This window comes from Protopterus annectens, chromosome 4.part0, assembly GCF_019279795.1.
Source record: "Protopterus annectens isolate FY-2018-M chromosome 4.part0, PAN1.0, whole genome shotgun sequence".
Lineage (NCBI taxonomy): Eukaryota > Metazoa > Chordata > Ceratodontiformes > Protopteridae > Protopterus > Protopterus annectens.
The window spans coordinates 114,182,890-114,202,195 of NC_056733.1; the positions used below are offsets into that span (position 1 = coordinate 114,182,890).

The 19,306-nt window shown below is 40.5% G+C and overlaps 1 protein-coding gene across 1 annotated transcript in view; it reads right to left on the reverse strand.

Moving 5' to 3' along the window:
* The window catches only part of LOC122799218, a 1,108,404-nt gene that overhangs the window by 271,162 nt on the left and 817,936 nt on the right, over window positions 1-19,306 (reverse strand). The window contains exon 14 of the mRNA XM_044068137.1: window positions 16,684-16,731. Coding sequence (XP_043924072.1) covers window positions 16,684-16,731 — 48 coding nt within the window. The remainder of the gene's footprint in view (window positions 1-16,683; window positions 16,732-19,306) is intronic.

Sequence of the window (19,306 nt, forward strand, 5' to 3'; positions counted from 1 at the left end):
AAATTGATAAATCCAGTAATGGCTGCCAGGTCTTGTCCTTTCTGGGTACCAAGAACAGTCTTGAGTAAAAACCTTGTCCTTTTTCCTGTTCTGGTACTGTCTGAATGGCCCCCATATCCATGAGGGACGTAACATGTTTCTATGCCTCTGACCACTGATTTTTGGCAGATCTGGCCAACCATTTGCTATTGGCAGAGTGTGGAAATGGAATCTGTATCCCTGTGATACGATGTTTAGTACCCACTTGTCCTGGGTTATTAACTGCCAATTTTGAGCAAAAAGTGCAAATTTTCCCCCTATGCATGCTGCCAAAAGATAAGTGCTGCTTGGTGTAGGCGAGGGAAGTCATTGGAATTGCTTTATGTAGGTTTGCGCTTTATCTCCTCCAGATTTGGAGGTGAAAGCTCCCCATTGCTTTGACCTGTATGAATCTTGCGCCTGGTATCTGGAACCCTTAGGGCATCTGGATTTGCCCCTTTGAGCTCTGTCTGACACAGGAAAGGACCAATTTTTTGTAGGTCAGTGTCTACTGAATCTTGGTGGCTGCACTTGTAATAAGTCTTTAACAGTTTGCACAGACTTAGCTTTGTCTTCCATTTTCTTTAAAACCTCTTCTGCCGTAATACCAAACAATGAATCATGCTGTAAAGTTGCATCTACCAATTTAGCTTTAACATGATCAGGCAAATTTTGTTCCTTTAACCAGGCATGCCTCCTAATCACAGATCCAGTAACTGCGGCCCTGCAGGAGGCCTCTAAGGAATCAAAACCACATTGCAAAGTATGCTTTCCAACTTGTTCAGCTGCATGCAATAATTCCTGCAATTCTTTATTTTCTGCACATTCTGAAATCACATTAACTCTACCATAAAATCTGCGAACAAAAAAAATAGGAAGCTTATACAGAATCAAACCCTTTCTTACTCCAGCTACTAGAATTACCCTACCCAAAACTCATATGATCTCTACTTTACTTTATGCATGCCCTATTTATACCAATCTCTCAAAGAAAAATCTCAATAAACTAGTTATATGCTACAATAACATTGCTAGATTTGCTACCGGATCCCCATTCAGGACCCATCATTGCCTTAATCTAAGACATCTAGGTTGGCTTGAACTTCCCAATCAGATTCAACTACAACAACTTATAATAGCTCACAAAACCCTGTACCAAGCCACTAAAACTCCAATACTCAATAGCCTTATTACCCCTTATTATAACCTTAAACATCTACGGTCTTCTGAAAAAACTTTTGATCAACACCACTATGCCCTGCTTGTTCTCCAACTCAGTACGAAAAGTATGGAATAAATTACCCTCAGACATCTCATCTCTGACTTCTCTCCCTCTATTTAAAAAAACTCAGAAAGTATCTCAATAAAAAATGGCTATGCCCCTGCACTAACCCAGACTAACCCTGTTTTTCTTTCCCTGTCTTCCTTCCTTCCCCTTTAACCCAATTACATCCAATAACTCAGTAGGGGACTCTCAGCTGCTCAACTTTACACTAAGATATGGAATAAAAGACCCACTGCCTACTTACCCCTAATGTCTCTCCCTCCCCTTCATAAGAGTAACCTTGTCTCTCTTTCATAACAGTAACTATTCTACTTCCTCTATGAAAATAATCTAATCCTTAAACTCAACCTATACTATCTCTGATACCTTTCCCATCTTTCCTTCATCTCCGTTCACACTGATCATTTCATATAGGTTTTTTATAAAGAGGATTGTGCTAAGCACATCACACAGTAAGTGATTTTCTATATTTCACATGTGTGTAAAGAGTATTGTGTTATGAAAATCACATAGCCTGTTACTTTTACTTACTTAAAAAGTAATCTCTCAAAAAAAAAAAAAAAAAAAAAATTTGCTGTTACCATTATATCTGCTATTATTTTTATTGTTACACTTTATTAATCGATGTACTAATAATTTGGAGCTTTTCTCCCCGGGCCTCTACTGAAAATGGACATATATCCAGCTAGACTTGCCCGGTCAACAAATGTAAAATAAAATGAATAAATAAATAAATAAAATAAATTAACATCAGTTTCTGTTTCAGCAATCCCATAACATGTTGTTGGTACATATGAAATTGACAGTTTAAGGCTCTGATTGCCATATTTGCAGATGTATAAACCTTTTTTCCCCATCTGTCCAGTGCCCTTGAATCTCTGTCAGAGGGGGTAGGATTTTTTGCTGTTGAGGAACTCCCTTTGGACCCTGTGAAATAGTTTCAGGATCAGCAGCAGGGTTTCTAAACAAAAATGTATGTGAATCAGGGACCCTGTAATATCTGTCAGGCTTACTGGGAGCCAGAGGTAAGGAGTCAGGAGTCAAGCTTGACTCCGAAAACACATCATCCACAATGTCTAAAACAGGGGGAATGGCTAAAGGCCTGTGCTGAGGGAGAAGAAGGAAATCCCTGAGTCTCTTTTTTGATTCTGAGAAGTCTTGACTTTCCCAGTGAAAATGCTCCCTCAAAGTATGCAAGGTTTCTCCAAATGAATAATCCTCAGGAGGAGATGCAGATGGAACAGACTCCTCAGCATCAGAATCCTCATAGGGAGGTATAGATAATTCCTGATCAGAAGAGGAATCAGAAGAAATCGAAACCTGATCTGAAGATTCATAATCAGTGTCTTGCCTAGGCCTCTTATCAGGAGGGGGATGGGTACCCCTGATCAAGGTAATAAGGTCTTCAGCCATTCTGATTACCTGTTTTTTAGGCATAGAGGCCTGTGCACGTGGCTCATGCGTCATTTTTTTAGTTTTAGAAGTTGCTTTTGTCTTTGGTTTTGCAGCTGTCGGTTTGATATACAAATGTTGAGGTCTGAATACACCCTCAGAAGCCGGTGCCTGCTCAGCGGCTCCGGACTCATCCGAGGGAGATACATCCATCGGTCCAATACTTTGAGTATCTTGCGGCATGCCGGACTCCACATGGGTGTCGGTAGAGGCCTGCGACTCAAAGGTAGCAGGTATCAGGGGCTGCGAAAGCACCTCAATGAGTACCGGCGAATTGGCGACTGGCTTATGAGAGGCTTCGTCGTCGGTTTTGGATCTTGACTGTCTTTCTCTGTCCTTTTCTTTGTGATTTTTATGTACTCCGGTAGTTGGATTGCTATCCAACGACATTTATGGGTAGTGAAATCTGTTTCCAAAATACTTTGATGCAAAAAATATACCAACGCTTAATAGTGTGTTGTTTAAATCTAGCACAAAACCGACAGCCAGGCACGTTGAGATCAGGTCCTAGGCAGTCCTAGGCAAGGAATACAGTATAAATGGAAATCCTTATGAGGTATTTGCTTCCCACAAGTAATACAATTATTAACTTTTTCTGACATAGGTAAAACGCAAGAAAAAAAGTTTCCCCAACGGGGTTACTTAGCTTTAGTGAAGACTTCGGTTCTGAAACTCAAACTCGAATATTTCAGTAGTCGGGCGACCAGCACTTGCGAAATGCTTCTGCTTTGGGCACTGCACGGCAAGAAAGACTGAAGAAAGTGGCGTCGGCTGCATGTTTTATACCCCTGATGACCTGACGTCATGGAAAAGGAGACAGTAACCGACACAGGACCTAAGACTTTGTAATTCAGGTCAACTGAGGGCAACCTGCCAGCAGATTACGGAAATGTAATGACTGCAAAAGTGAAACACAAAGAACATCTTAAAGTGTGCCCCAGGTTAAGAGAACCTTAAGAAATATTTGAAATCTAGTGCTATAGGAATGATAAGCATCCTTTAAATCTTAGGTACTAAAAAAACTTAAAGGGGGAATGAGAGATAAGGCGGGTTATGAAGAGAATATTCTACACTTTGAAACTTTCACAAACTGGTTTAGGAAATAAATAGATAAAAAAGTGGTCTCCAACAAGCTTCTTTGCGGCTAGAAACATTTTTGATTAATAACCGAGAAAGAGGGATAGCTTCCATCACCCTCTGAGTTAGCAGGTGATGAATGACAGGAAGCAGGAAAGAAGCTTGATCTGGTACAGGAAGAGATTACCACTGACAACCCAGATGAACCACATTCAGAACTCATTTGTCTGAGACTTGTTGCAAAAGACAGACAGAGAGAGAGAAAGAAATGGAGAAATGAATTTTAGGGATGAATTATAGGACTACCAGGGAAGGAGGAGGACATTCTGCTAATAGTCATTTAGACATACTGGATTTCCCTTGATCCTGGGGGGCTCCTCCTTTCTTTTTGAAGCCATTTGCACTGCTTTTTAAATGTCTGCTTACCAGCATCCTGCTGTGTGTGGTTATTTTACTTTTTACAAAATGGTACACAGATACCTGTAAATACATGTACAACCCTAGACAAGTTTAAAGAAAGAAGGATGAAAAAATCTAAAACTCCCAGAATCAGCTTCCCACTCTCATCACACATTTAAGGACCTCTGCAGCAGATGGTACAAACACATCCTCTTTAACGGAGAATTTAAAATTTCAGCTTTAACATCTTCAAGAAGGCTGCATGTATGCAACCATGCAAACCTTCTCATAACAGCCTCAATATCAGTAGTCCTAAAAGTGGCATCAGCTAAATCATAAGCACACAACAAGCAGTGTTTAGTCACTTGCGAGAGAGAAGCAATAAAATTACAAGGATGACTTTTACTCAGAAGTGGAAAATAAGCTATAATGTTCCTCATATTCTCAAAAGAAGCAAGCATAAACTAACACTTGAGCTTGACAATTAAGAGAAAATATGAATTTTAACCAAATCTTTAAAAGGCTTTATCATCCTTATCTGGGGGTGTCTGTTTATCAGATATTTAGGAGCAGTGGGATTTACCCATGAAATCACTGCTGGGTCAGATCTAGGGTTCCCAGCAGGGAAGAAGGTAGAGAGAGTCATCTCTGATGCCACCTCATACTCTACAGCAAAGTGCGATAAGTCAAAACAGCAGTCACAGAGGCAGACACTGGCAGCACGGATGATCTTGATGGGAGCATCAGGTCCATCAGTTGTTGTACAGAGTTTATCCATTCTTTTTTCTTAAAAAAGGGGAAGGCAATCTGTTCTCCAGGGCACAAAGACTCTTGGTCAAAAATTGTGATGTTATTCAAACAGGGACTGTGGTCCCTTGGAGCATAAGCCATAAACTAGCTATATGTAACTACTGTGGAATCATAGCCCATTTATGACAAAGCGTTCCAATAAAGTCTGGCAAGGGTAGCAAGACTGAAATGCCTGTATCCCACTGCAAGTCTCCAAAAGGGTACTGCCAGCTGACTGTACAACAGAAGAAGCTGGCAGACCAAAGGTGCTGGCAAACAAGCAATTCACTGGTGTTCACATCTTCAGGGCCTTCCAGGACTGATGGGATCACAAAGGCCCTGATAACATGTTGTAGCAGGACTAACTAGGTCACAAAGGCCTCACTGCCCTCGGCCGGCAGAAATTTTAGCTACCAATTTCCTGGTCATTTTCTTTACGTGTTTAGATTATATGCCTGCACTTTCTGAATAATAATCTCACTCAAATAGGGGCAGCTGCTTGCTGGTCAACTGTTAGATTTTTTTTATGATCTTGGAGGACATTTAAATTGGGTGATCTGTGCTGTAATGACTCCTTAAACAAAGCAGTGTTTACACTAACAATTTATGAGCCTCTTTAAGACAGAATAGAAAGTGAAGATAAAAAGTCCTTTGCTGCCATCTGTCAAAAACAAGCACACTTGCTGGCCATCTTTCCCACAGACATCAAAGACTTGAACTGAAACAGCCAAATAAAATAAACTGTGTAATGGTAACATAAAATGATTCCCGATTTGTGCATTTATGGCAGCTTTGGAGGTTGCTTGGATGATACAGCTGGCTGGCAAAATATGTAGTTTCTCAAGAAAGCAAAAAAGAATCTAAAATGGTGTGGTACCTTGTCCCTTTAAAATGTATATTCTGCTGACATCTAAAGCATGGGAGAAGTTGGCTCAGTACACAGGATGTCCAAAGTCTCTGGAAGTAAGGTCAAACATCTGATAGGGGCTTAACTCGTACATGTTCTGGATACACTGTACAGTTGATTTTTTATAGTGTCAGCAGCTATTCACAGCAATATGCCTCCACAGCAAGGTCTTCATTTCACAAGCACTAGCAGGTATATTCCATAACAAGCTTCAGACACCCCAACAGATGTTAGGCTCCCTGATGGGGGATTTTCAAGTCTAGACTGCCTCTCAAGAAAGTGAGGAACTATATCCATTTGAGCCAATGTCTTGCACTCCACCAGTTCTTAAAATGGCAAAATAGATAAGATTAATAGTAAAGTATCAAAGTCCTAAAGTAAAACAGTAGCAAACAGTGTCTAGGACATGATCTTCCTTAACAGATGGAAATCATGTACTGTGAAGATGCCCTACTAACTGATTCTTTTGCACTGAGGAGAAGGTGCTAATACAGGGGTATGCATTCTAAATTCCAGTGGAATTTGGGAAGCCTGGTCAAACAATCCAAACCTGTACATATTTACCTGCTCAGGAGTCATACAAAGAACAGGGTTTTGAGGCCACAAGGGACCCAAACATCTTGTAAAGCCAGACTGTTTAAGGTTCACAAAGTACCACCTGAATGAAAAAAGGGCATTGAAAGGCTGTAGACAACAGCAGGAAGAAACTGAAGTCAAATCCACCTGATCTAGAAGGGGTTTTCAAAATAATTTTCAACTGTTCCAAGTTAAGCTTTAACATGACTCTAAAAACAACAGGTAGAAAGTGTAGATAAATGTTCCTTTAACAGAGAGAGAAAAAAATCTGGTGAGACCATCACAGGGCCCTAGCATAAGAAAGCAATGAAATTTTTGCTTTTGATGACTTGACAAACTTACTCTTCAGCCATCACTTTCTAAAAGAAAAAAACAGTTGCCATCACCTATATGTAATCTTCTGATCAAATGTAACACAGCATATGCAAAAAATTTGTAGGTCTTTGGGATGTACTACACAAGTAAAGCCAGATGTCAGTGGTACCTGCCTCAACAGTTCCACAGTTTCATAGCATTCCTGTAAAAGTGTTTATATTTGCTATCTTTCCTGTTGACTAAATACCTTCAAAAGGGTACTGCCTGGCCTTGACAACAGGAAATGCAGTCTCCTGAAGAAGACTAATTTGGAAAAACACCAGTGACTGTCTACTGCAGCATTTCTTAAAAGGGGCAACCAAGCAAGTTAGTGCTGTTCCCATAAAACATTAACTATATGCACTAGTGGATTATAATATAGCAATAACTCACGCCTGGGTGTGGGTAATGCTGGATTTACCCACGGTGGTGTGGTTTGGTCACGAGGGCGAAGCCAGAGTGGCCAAACAAAGCCAACCGTGGGTAAATCCAGCATTACCCACACCCAGAAGTGGGTTATTGCTATTATACAATGACATTATTTAAGAAAAAAAAAAAATTACTTTTCTTAAACAATGGCATTGTATAATGCCTTCTTGCTGCCCTTCCACAGCTGTCTGGTATTCTGTGGCAGTTCTGATGTACTGCGCATGCGTATGCCTATGCAGTACATCAGAGCTGTGGGCAAAAGCAATGGAGAAAGCAAGATCTTCGTTGCTTTGTGCAAACTGTTTCGCTATGTTAAATGGGTTTAACATAGCGAGACAGCTTTAAAAAAAGCAACAGAGAATCTCTGTTGCTTTTTTTAAAGCTGTCTCGCTATGTTAAACCCATTTAACATAGTGAGACAGTTTTGAAAAAAGCAACGGAGAAAGCAAGATCTCTGTTGCTTTTTACAAACTGTCTCGCTATGTTAGAGGAGTTTAACATAGCGAGACAGTGTGAAGCAACGGAGATCTTGCGTTCTCCATTGCTGTTAAAAAAAATTATAGTAATGGAAAAAGTCCGGGCGACCGGACCTTTTTCCATTACTATAACTCTGATTTACAATGTGCACGCTGACCAATCAGCGTGCACGTTTCTGAATATTAATCGGGAGTCGTTGTATAATAGGGGGTAATTCATGACAAGGACCTATAGCTAGACACTCGTACCTTTTAACCATCCAGCTTTTTGTCAGTATTTAATGAGTTTTAGGTATAGATTTAGCTCCCTTACCCCAGTAGCACTTTTGTAATTTACAGAGTTGCAAATCATAGCAAAGTAATGGTAAAAAGTTTAAAGTCTGCATCTTTATAAAGCGGAGATAATCGCAAAGCCAAAAAGCTAAATGCCACTGAACTGGCTTTCTCAGGCTGCCCAAAGCTGGAATGGCATTAGGTGAACCAACAGGACTACACTGCATGTTTTTTTCCCCCCAGACTGTATTTACAGCTTTTGAAACTACTTGCCCCTATCTGCAAACAACTGGCAATATTGGGACATTCTGGTTTACTTGCACTGGATACTAGTTTTGTTCTCTCCTCATGCTGTTTAAGGCAGTCTCGTATATGAAGAACTATGGTGCCAGCAACTGCTGGACTTTATTTACATTTCCATTTTTTTGTTTTTTTCTACAGATCTAAAAAAACACTCCTTTGCTAGACAAGGGTCATTAGTGAAATTTACAGATCAGGCATAACACACAGTAATGCCTTTTTCACCAGTCTGAATTTACATTACAGCACATTTTGTGAAATAAGGTAAAATATTTTCTCACTCTCTGTTTGGCTACGTATTACGTGCAACAAAGTTGAGACTGCCCTTGACTGCGCAGAATGTCCCTTAGTTTTTGCTTCATATATTTTATCTATTCCTCACTGAATTTGTAGTTTTCTAGCAAATTGCTGAAGCCTTCACTCACTAAATAAGGATAGACATTTGAGATTCGGACTTCATAGCCCTCAAAATGCATTCATATGCAAAAACTGTTACACTTGCAAATTTCAAAATTTAGAAGAGCAATAATTAAAATCTGCCCCTGGTTTTGAGCCTTTCGGTGAATTGTCTCTTTTTATTTTAATCAGAATCAGATGAGGTATACACAGCCAAGTTAACAACACTGATAGGTGGAGGTTGTTTGTTGTAAAATGGGCAATGGTTACTTACAGCATGTGGAAGCAGTGTAACTAATGGGGGGACATGTGTGCTCACTGTATGTAGGTTATTCACTTTACTGTATATTTTATATATATTGGGGTATTTTTTAATTTGTGTTATACTTTTACAGTTACTGGTAGGGTTTCAGAATAAGGATTAGAGGGGGTTCAGTATTAGGCAAGAGAAAGTACAGTTTTGTACCTACCATAAATGTAGATGTCCGATAGGTATGCATCTGCAGTCATCACATATGGGTTGTCCTGCCTCAGGCAGCCCTTCGGTCGGCCGGATTCCAAAGTCTGGGTCCGGCGTCGGCTGATGTCACCCTCTCCCCGACGTCAGAGCGCCTGGGGTATAAAAGCGTCAGCAGACGCCATCTTCCTCAGTTTTTCTTGCCCCAGATGCCAGGTGCCCTCTAAGGAAGGCTAAATTTGGAGAAATGCAATAAATTCCAAACATGCACAGAAATATATATAAATATATATATCAAACCAATACACCATAATAGATAATCCCAGCTAGCTATGAGAGGGATAAGTACCCAAGAATTACCACAGAGGGGAAGGAGGGAGGGTAAACCTGACTGCAGATGCATACCTATCGGACATCTACATTTATGGTAGGTACAAAACTGTACTATGTCCTTCAAGGATGCATCTGCAGTCATCACATATGGGTAGAATACCACAGCCAATCTGGGGGTGGTAGGATCTATGTAAAGGATGGTGTAGCTAAAACACCCTGCAGGACTGCCGTAGCAAAGCCTGCTCTGGATCTGGAATATAAAGGTAAATTGTAATGCTTGGAAAATGTATGCACAGAGCTCCATGTAGCAGCTTCTAAAATGTCCTTGGTAGCCACCCCTCTTAAGAAGGCTGTGGCTCTGGTGGAATGAGGCCTAATGTTAGCTGGCACAGTTTTGCCATGAAAGGAGTAACAAAATTGAATGCAATTCCCTATCCATTTTGAAATTGTCTGTTTTGAAATTGCTTTTCCTTGTGCACCAGCAGCATATGCTACAAACAGCTGGTCAGTTTTTCTGTAAGTTTTAGTTCTGTCCAAGTAGTAGCTCAACTGTCTGTGAATGTCCAGGGTATGCAGAAGTTTCTCCCCTTTGTTTTGTGGATTTGGAAAGAAGGTAGGCAGGTGAATAGCTTGGTTCAATGAGACCCTGGATACCACCCTTGGCATAAATGAAGGATTGGTTCTCAATGAGACTCTGTCCTGATGAAAAATAAGAAATGGTTGTACTGTCATGAGGGCCTGTAACTCAGATACTCTTCTTGCTGAGGTTATGGCTAGAAGGAAGGCCATCTTCCAAGACAGGAACTGTAATTCTGAAGATGCTGCTGGTTCAAAGGGAGGCAGTGTTAGTTTTTCCAACACGAAGTTAAGGTCCCATGTAGGCACTGGTGGTTTCCTTGGAGGATTGATGTTTTTAATTCCTCTTAGAAACTGTCTTAGGAGAGGATGAGAGAAGACAGGTGGATCAGTATTGTATTCTGCTGAAATTGCTGAAGCATGAATTTTAATGGAAGAGTAAGACAGGCCATTGTGGAGCATTTCTGCCAAGTATTCCAGGATATGTGCCATGTTCATCACTGTCGCATCTAGGCCCTTTGTGGTGCTCCAAGTGCGAAATCTTTTCCATTTTGCTGAATATGCCTTTCTTGTGGAAGGCCGGCGAGCTTCCATGATGATATCCTTTACTCTCTTGGATAGCTTATCCTGGGGAGGAGTCAAGGTATTCTCCAGGCTGTTAGTTGCAAGGTTTTCAGGTTGGAATGCAGAGTTTTGTAATTGTGCTGTGTCAGGAGAAGTGGCCATTGAGGAAGAGGCCACGGTTTTGTGTGTGACATGCTCTTTAACAGTGGGTACCAGTGCTGTCTTGGCTAGTCCGGAGCTATCAGAGTCACTTTTGGCTGCTCTGTCCTGATCTTCAGTAAGACCTTGGTCATTAATGGAAGAGGTGGAAATGCATATACTGTTAGAGTTCTCCAGCTGAAAGAGAGAGCGTCCACTTTCCATGCTTGTGGGTGGTATGTCCTTGAGCAGAATTTCTTCAACTGATAATTGTGATGGGAGGCAAAAAGATCTATGTCCGGCCTCCCCCATGATTGTGTTATCTGAAGGAAGATGTCTGGGTGCAGCATCCATTCGTGTGCATCCATGGTATTTCTGCTTAGGCTGTCCACCAGTATATTGTCTTTTCCTGGCACAAACTAGGATTGCAGCTCTATATTGAGTTTCAGTGAAAGTTCCCATAGATTCATTGCCAGTCTGCAAACAGGGTAGGAATGGGTACCTCCTTGCTTATGTAGCACATAACTGTGGTGTTGCCTGTCCTTATTAGCAGGTGGCCTTGATGTAGAAAGAGTTTGAAGGCCTCGATTGCATGCATCACTGCCAGCATTTCCTTTTGGTTTATGTGCATGCGTAGCTCTTTTTGTGACCATAGGCCTTGAATGCATCTGCCCTCCATGTGTGCTCCCCATCCATGGTCTGAAGCGTCTGTTGTCACGGTTTGGCTGGCTATTGGTTTGCTGAAGGGCAGACCCCTGTTTGACTGGCTTGCTTGAGCCCACCACAGAAATTCCTTTTGAAGGCATGGAATGAGTGGTATCAAAGTTTCTAAGCTGTGACTGTGCTGAGTCCATAAACTCCTTAGGTACCATTGTAGTTTCCTCATATGCAGCCTTGCTTGTGGAATCAGAAGAATGCAAGATGCCATGTAACCCAGGGCCTGCGGGATTTTCCTTGCAGTCAGCTGAGTCTGTCTTGTCAAATTTGTGAAGTAATCCGGTAGTTGTCTTTGTTTTTCTTCTGTGAGAAAAGCCATTTGGGTGGTTGTGTCTAGATTCGCACCCAGAAAAGTTATTCTTTGGGATGGAACAAGTCTTGATTTGTGAATGTTGACTGTATATCCCAAGGTCTGAAGTAGGTGGATGGCATAATTCAAATGTTTTACCAAAGTTTGTTGGCTGTCCGCTTGTATAAGGCAGTCGTCCAGATATGGGTATATTTGAATCCCCTGAAGTCTGCAGTGTGCAATTACTGATGTCAGGCATTTCGTGAATACTCTAGGCGCAGTAGATAAGCCAAAGGGCAATGCTGAGAATTGATAATGCTCTGAACCTGCAAGAAATCTGAGGTGTCTTCTGCAACTTTGTCTGATAGGGACATGCAGGTATGCCTCCTTGAGGTCTAGAGTTACCAGCCAAGACCCCTTGCCCAGCATGTGAAGGAGTTGCTGTAGCGTCAGCATTTTGAATTTTGGCACAATGAGATAAGTATTCAGTGCGGACAAGTCGAGAATAGGCCTCCATTGTTTTTCTTTTCTTGGAACAAGGAATAGTCTGGAATAAAATCATTGGCCTTGTTCTGAAAGAGGAACCTTTTCTATAGCTTTCATTTACATTAAGTTGGAGATTTGTTTCAAAGCCTCTGCCCTTTGATTCGGTGGCAGGTCTGGCATGCCTTTTCTTTTTGGTAATGTGTGAAAATGGAACCTGTATCCTTTGTCTATTATTGGCAGTGTCCATTTGTCCCTTGTCATACTGTGCCAATTTTCTGAGAATAAAGAAAGCTTTCCGCCCAAAGGTGCTTCCAATTGAGCCCTGGTTGGCAGTGTCAAAGTAAAGTCATTGAGACTGTCCTTGTGCAGCAGTTGTAGGTCCTGTACTACCTCTCTGGTTGGGAGGCTGCCATTGAAGTCCTCTGTAGGAGCCTCTAGCTTGCCCTTTACCTCTGGCATGCCTGTTCTTGCCTCTTTGAAATCTGTCTGTGTCTGGAAAGGACCAATTCTTGGAAGGCCAATTTCTGCTGAATCTTGGTGGTTGGACTTGGAGGAAATCTTTGACTGTTTGTATAGATTTTCCTTTTCCTCAAATTTCTTTAAGACCTCCTGAGCAGTGGAGCCAAATAACTTTTGTTTTTCCAGTGGAGCATCCAAAAGCTTTGCTTTAACATGGTCTGGCAGAGATTGTTCCTTCAGCCAAGCATGCCTACGTATGACTGCACCTGTCATAGCTGACCTACATGAAGCTTCCAATGCATCATAACCACACTGCAAGAAATGGTTGCTAACCTGTTGGGAGTTATGCACCAGATCCTGAAGTGATTTGCGATCTAGGGGTTCAGGTGAAGACAGCTTTTTTATGCAATTCATCTAACAAATACTCTTGGTACTGTATCATATGAAATTGACAATTTAATGCCCTCATAGAAAGAGTAGCAGAAGTATACACTTTTTTACCCCATCTCTCTAAAGCCCTGGACTCCCTTTCAGAGGGGAGAGGATTTTTAGTAGTGGCAGCTGCAACCCCTTTAGGGCCCTGGGAAATAGTTTCTGGATCAGCAGAGTGGGCCTTGTAAAGGAAATGATGCGAGTCCGGGACCCTGTAGTACCTATCGGGTTTGACAGGAGCCGGAGGGAGTGTCAGGGGTTATGCTAGACTCAGAGTACACATCATCAATGACATTCAAAACAGGAGGAATAGCCAAAGGTCTATGCTGAGGTAAATGCAAAAAGGTCCTTAATCTCTTCCTGGAATCAGAGAATTCCTGGCCCTGCCATTGGAAATGCTCTCTCATAGTGTGAAGGGTCTCCCCAAAGGACAGCTCTTTAGGAGGGGAGGCCGAGGGGATAGATTCCTCTGCATCAGAATCCTCGTAGGCCGAAAAAGCCTCCTCCTGGTAGTCCGAGAGAGCAGAGCCATCAGAGGCCTTATCTGAGGAGTGGGGATCAGTGGGCTCAACCCTGGGCCTTTTGTCTAGAGGAGGTTGAGAGCCCTTAATTAAGGAAATAAGGTCCTCTGCTAAACTTAGAATCTGTGAACCTGTAGTGGGTCCCTGAGGAATAACCCTGGGAGGCAAAGCTTTTGTGTGCTTAGCAGCTTTAGCCCTGGTGAATGCCTTTATGGACATGGATGCAGGAGGCCTGGCTGCACCACGTGCTGGAGTAGTTTTGTCTAGAGGGATGGTGTCGGAAGTTTCCAGGACACCAGTTTCTGAAGGAAATTCAATAACCGATTCAGTAGGGGCCTCCGGGGCCGAGGTTATCGGTTGAGCGGTTTCGGAGGTCGGAAGTACCAAGGACTCTGTTTCAGCCAAGACCGAGACACTCGCTGCAGGCCTAGCCGTGGTTTCAGCCGAAACCGCGGTCCGCGTGTCGGTCCTTGTCCTTCCGTTTCTGGGTTAAATGCGAAGTCGGAGTCTCCGACGGCATATTGTAAGAGAAAGTAGCCCCAAAAAATTCCTCTGCAAACTCCGCCCGACGCCTAAGAGTGTGTCGATTGAAGGAAGCACAGGCTGAACAGGCCGAGACGTCGTGGTTTGGGCAAGAAAGAGTCCCCAACGGGGTACTTAGCTTTTGAAGTCTTCGGTAGCTGAATTACAGGAGCTGGCCGACCGGCACTTGCGAACTGCTTCTGCTTCGGGCACCATGCGGCAAGAAAGACTGGGGAAGATGGCGTCGGCTGACGCTTTTATACCCCAGGCGCTCTGACGTCGGGGAGGGGGCGACATCAGCCGACGCCGGACCCAGACTTTGGAATCCGGCCGACCGAAGGGCTGCCTGAGGCAGGACAACCCATATGTGATGACTGCAGATGCATCCTTGAATGACATCAGAGTTTTCAGAATTTGCAAGGGGGATTATAGGGTTGGGGTGGACTTATGGTTAGTGTTAGGGACTGAGATTTCAGAGTTAGGGAGGAGTGTTTTAGAAATGGGATTAGGAATGGGGCTTGGGGATTATGTTTAGGGACAGAGTTTTTAGAATTAGGCTTAGGAATGGAGCTTTTAGGATTACGGTTAGTAAACCTGAAATGGTCCTGTTGACTTACAAGATGCAACTCACATCAGCATTCCAGGAGATTAGGTATACAGGGAAGTTACACTTGTGTAATACAACTTAAATGTTGCTGATAAAAGTAATTTACCTTCTTGTCATTTGCTCAGTTTAAAATAAACATTCTAGTATTGCAAAACTAGTATGTACTTATGTGAAACAAGTCTGAATACTTGTGATTAATGCTTGTGTGAAACAACACTGAAGTTACACATCTCTCAACGTTGCCTGAATCTGTTTCATATTTTTGGCCTGTTTCCCTTACAATATGCTTTTTCTGGTAAACAATAAGGACTGAAGTTACTAAACAATTGCAAATATTTCAGTTTCAGAGTTCATATCCTTCAGAAAATGCATGTTAATACAAAAACTGTTGTTCTATCAATGTTCTAAATATACAAGAGCAACAAAGGCAAAAATTTAAATCTGCAACTGATTTTGGGCCTTTGTCCCTCACATTATGCGGCTCTGTCCTCGATTCTTGAACTAATAGTTAAAAAAGTATTATTATTTTATCACAAACTGATGTGCTGTATACAGCAAAGTGGCTATAACTACTGGATGGGGGAGGCTGTCAGTAGATACAAGTGACTTATCCCTTGCTTACTCGATTTAAATTGTCTGACTTTGCCAAACCAATGTGCATTTTTGGAAATAAGTTGGAATATTTGGGATACTGTGTGTGTGTGTGTGAAACAAATCAGAAATGCACTACTGTCTGTAGTTAGTACTTAATTATTTTTGCCACAATCCGATATAACAGTCAATCACAAGGCTATAGTTGCTTGGTATGGGGGCTATATGTGGATAGGAATGACTGAACCCACTGTCAAGATAAAGTTATTAGTCATTTAGTCTGGCTTTGAAGGACTATTGTGCATTTGTGTAAAGTAGGTTAGAATAATTTACTGTGTCAAGTTTTTTTGTCACCATCGGGCATCTGAGGTGTACACAGTCAAGTGGCAGTAATTTGTGTGTACTGATACTGGTGGATTATAATGACAGTAACTTAAGTGATCTTGCATGGTTGAAATATTGTAAAATGGCTAATTTTGCTATTATTGGGTAATAAATTTTGTTTCACTTCTTGTTGGAAAAACTGAAATTTAACACACACATTTTGCTTTGTTAATGTAATTTATGGCATCTGGTACAAAAGTACACATCTAAAGCAATCAGGCAGGTGGAATCCAAAGAGCATTACTTTTGCATGGTTCAAAAAGAGTGTGTGTGGAAGGCCCTATGGTTTGAAAAACCTCTGAGGTCCAAAATATACATGATTTGTCACTCACTCTATGGCACTGCTTTATGTGAAATAAGATTATGTGCAGGATAAAAGTCAATGTATGTGTACTTAAGTGCAAATTAATAATAAAAGAATAATGTACTATGATTGGAAATTAATAATAAAATTATGCACCAAACTAAATCTTAATTCAAATATTCAGTCTTGGGATGGCCTGCATCTATGTATTTTTGTAAAAAGAGGCCCGAAGAACTTTTCTGGGATGTGAGAGCGGCTCAACTAGGATAGGGTCTGAGCATGTATGCTCTAGTGGTGATGAAGCATTCAGTGAAGTGTTGTTTTCTGTATGAGCCTGTCTCAGTGAACTGATCACAGTGTTACATACAAAGCTACAAGCTTTTCCAGCAAGAAGAGAAATAAAGAAAACATGTGACTTAGTTGCACTTTACCCTGCAACAGCAGACTGACCATTATGGAATAATGAAACTACTAGACAATGACCCAACTGCTACAAAAAACAAACAAACAAACAAAAAAAAAAAAAAACAAACAAAAAAAAAGGCTATAAAATATGCACTCTTCCAACGCACCTGATGTTTGGTCCAAATATGGATGCTGCTGGTATTCGGGAGGTCCAACTGAAATAAGAAAAATCTGTATATATTAACAGTTTCGTTTGCCATTGCTCATTATTTAAAAATTAGGAAACTGGTAAGTGCAAGATCAATGAACATCAAAACAAACATGATTCTACAGGAGAGCAGGAGTAACAAAAGCATAATGAAATTAAACAATGAAAAATTCAACCAAAAGTCACCGACCAATAAACCAAAAACCAAGGAAAATGTCCAGACAATTGGAAAGGACCAACCACCACTTTAATGGAATACAGCAGTCAAGCACTTTCGTCTTACATAAAGACTTCTTCAGAACTGCCAATAATATGACACACACACCACTTAAATAGTGCTACCGACACATCATGCGATAAACCTACCCAATAACTATACAAATCATTTAAATCCAATGAATAAAAAACAAATATGTTTAAACATATCTAAACCTAACCAAAAAACATACATTTAATATGAACTGTACAATAAATAGGCAGTTAAACCTTACTAATGCCTAAAAAACATAGAAACATTACATGCATAATATCTGATAAAAAACAAACTGAAATGAAAATTAACTTGGATAAAATTCAGCCTTCCTGGCTCTTGAGTTTTAAAATAGGTAAAATAGAACAAGCATCATTAAGGCCCAGAGTATCCAAGGCATTTAGCCTGAGAATCCAAATTAATTCTCTCCTAAGCAAACTTTCTTCCAAAATATAAACTCTAGAGTCCTTTTCAATGTAATCTAACATAACAAAGAAAAACTTGTGGCAGGGGCTTGGGTTAATATGTCTATACAAAGCATTAGAAGTTCTTTTGCTTATGTCATTAGCATGTTTGCACATACTCTCTTTCAACTTGAGAGGTTTAACCAATATAAAATGCATTGCATGAATTACACAATGCTGCATATACAACCCAGCTAGATTCACAAGTGCCCATCTATCACAAACTTCCTATTTTTCACAAAAAATGATTTACATTCTAAAACATATCTACACTGGTTGCAAAAACCACACTTGAACATGCCACTGGGTCAACTGCAAATTTTCACACACCCATGTCTTTAAACATTATTTTAAAGCACCTATTTTTGCGAAAAACTATTTTAGGTAATTTTCCTAAAACACTAACCAATTCAGTTGACAATGAAATTAAAAGCAAATTGTCTAATTATATTCACAGTTGCACAATAATTAGTTCCGTAGGTAGTGATAAAAGCCCCATCATAACCTATTGATGCCACCTGTTGATGAAGAATTTCATTGTTGATCCTATAACATTGATCAATACCTGGTCATGGCAGTAATGGTTTATAAAACTGTCTATATTGCTTTTCACATACTTTGTCCTTGACCATTTCCAACAAATCTGATGGATACCCCCTGTTTTTAAACATCTCAACTAATATACTATAATTCACAATTAACACTTCATCATCTGTGATCATTCGAGCCAACCTAACCAATCGGCCTTTTACTACACCTTTCTTGTGAAAATAGCAAATAAAAATTCTCTCAGTTCTTCTGAAAATGGGGGTTTCAACTGACATAATGGAGGTAGGAATTTGAAAAGGTACTAAAGAGGTACTCTTATTGAAAAAAAAAATCAATAAATTCAGTTAACCTCTCACTAGAACCACCCAGACATTTCGTCCAAAAATCTGATGTAAAAATTCCAAGATTACCTAAATTGACTGTTAAAGATACAATTGTTCTCGCAGTATGCCATAAATAAATCTGCAAAACTTGGCACACATGCTGCTCCCATGTTAAGTTGTTTAAACAAATGACCTTAAAAATAAATAAAATTATTAGACAACACTACATCCATTAAAGTACCAATAACTTTGATGTTGTCAAAGTCCATCTCACCAACATCAAAGAGAATATCTTCTAACCATTCTAACCCTTCTCTATGGGGAATAACAGAATAGAGATTCTGAACATTAAATTGTGAATCCAGCTGGGTTGTATATGCAGCATCGTGTAATTCATGCAATGCATTTTATATTGGAAAACCCTCTCGAAAGTTCATAGGTTCATAGATTAGTACTAGGCTAACTGCCTTTGTGAGCCATTTTAAGCCTAGCCAATTAACACCTTGTGAGACTCAAACCCTGTACCTTGTGTTTGTAAGGCAAACACTTTAACCATTAGGCCACCCCTCCCAACTCTTGTTCTATTGCTCGTATTAACATTAGAACTAAAAGATATACAGAGAGAGATGTATGAACATGCTAATAACATAAGCAAAAGAAAAACTTCTAATGCTTTGTATAGACATATTAACTATGCCTGCCCCTAACCACAAGTTTTTCTTTGTTGTGTTAGATTACATTGCAAAGGACTCTAGAGGTTATACTTTGGAAGAACATTTGCTTAGCAGGGAATTAATTTGGATTCTCACGCTAAACGCCTTGGATACTATGGGCCTTAATGATACTTGTCTATTTTACCTATTTTAAAACTCAAGGGCCAGGAAGGTTGAATTTTATCCAAGTGAATTTTCATTTCAGTTTTTTTTTTTTTTTTTTAATCAAATATTATGTTTTCTAAGCATGGATCTCCTCTAGAGGATGTTCTGGGGAACTATC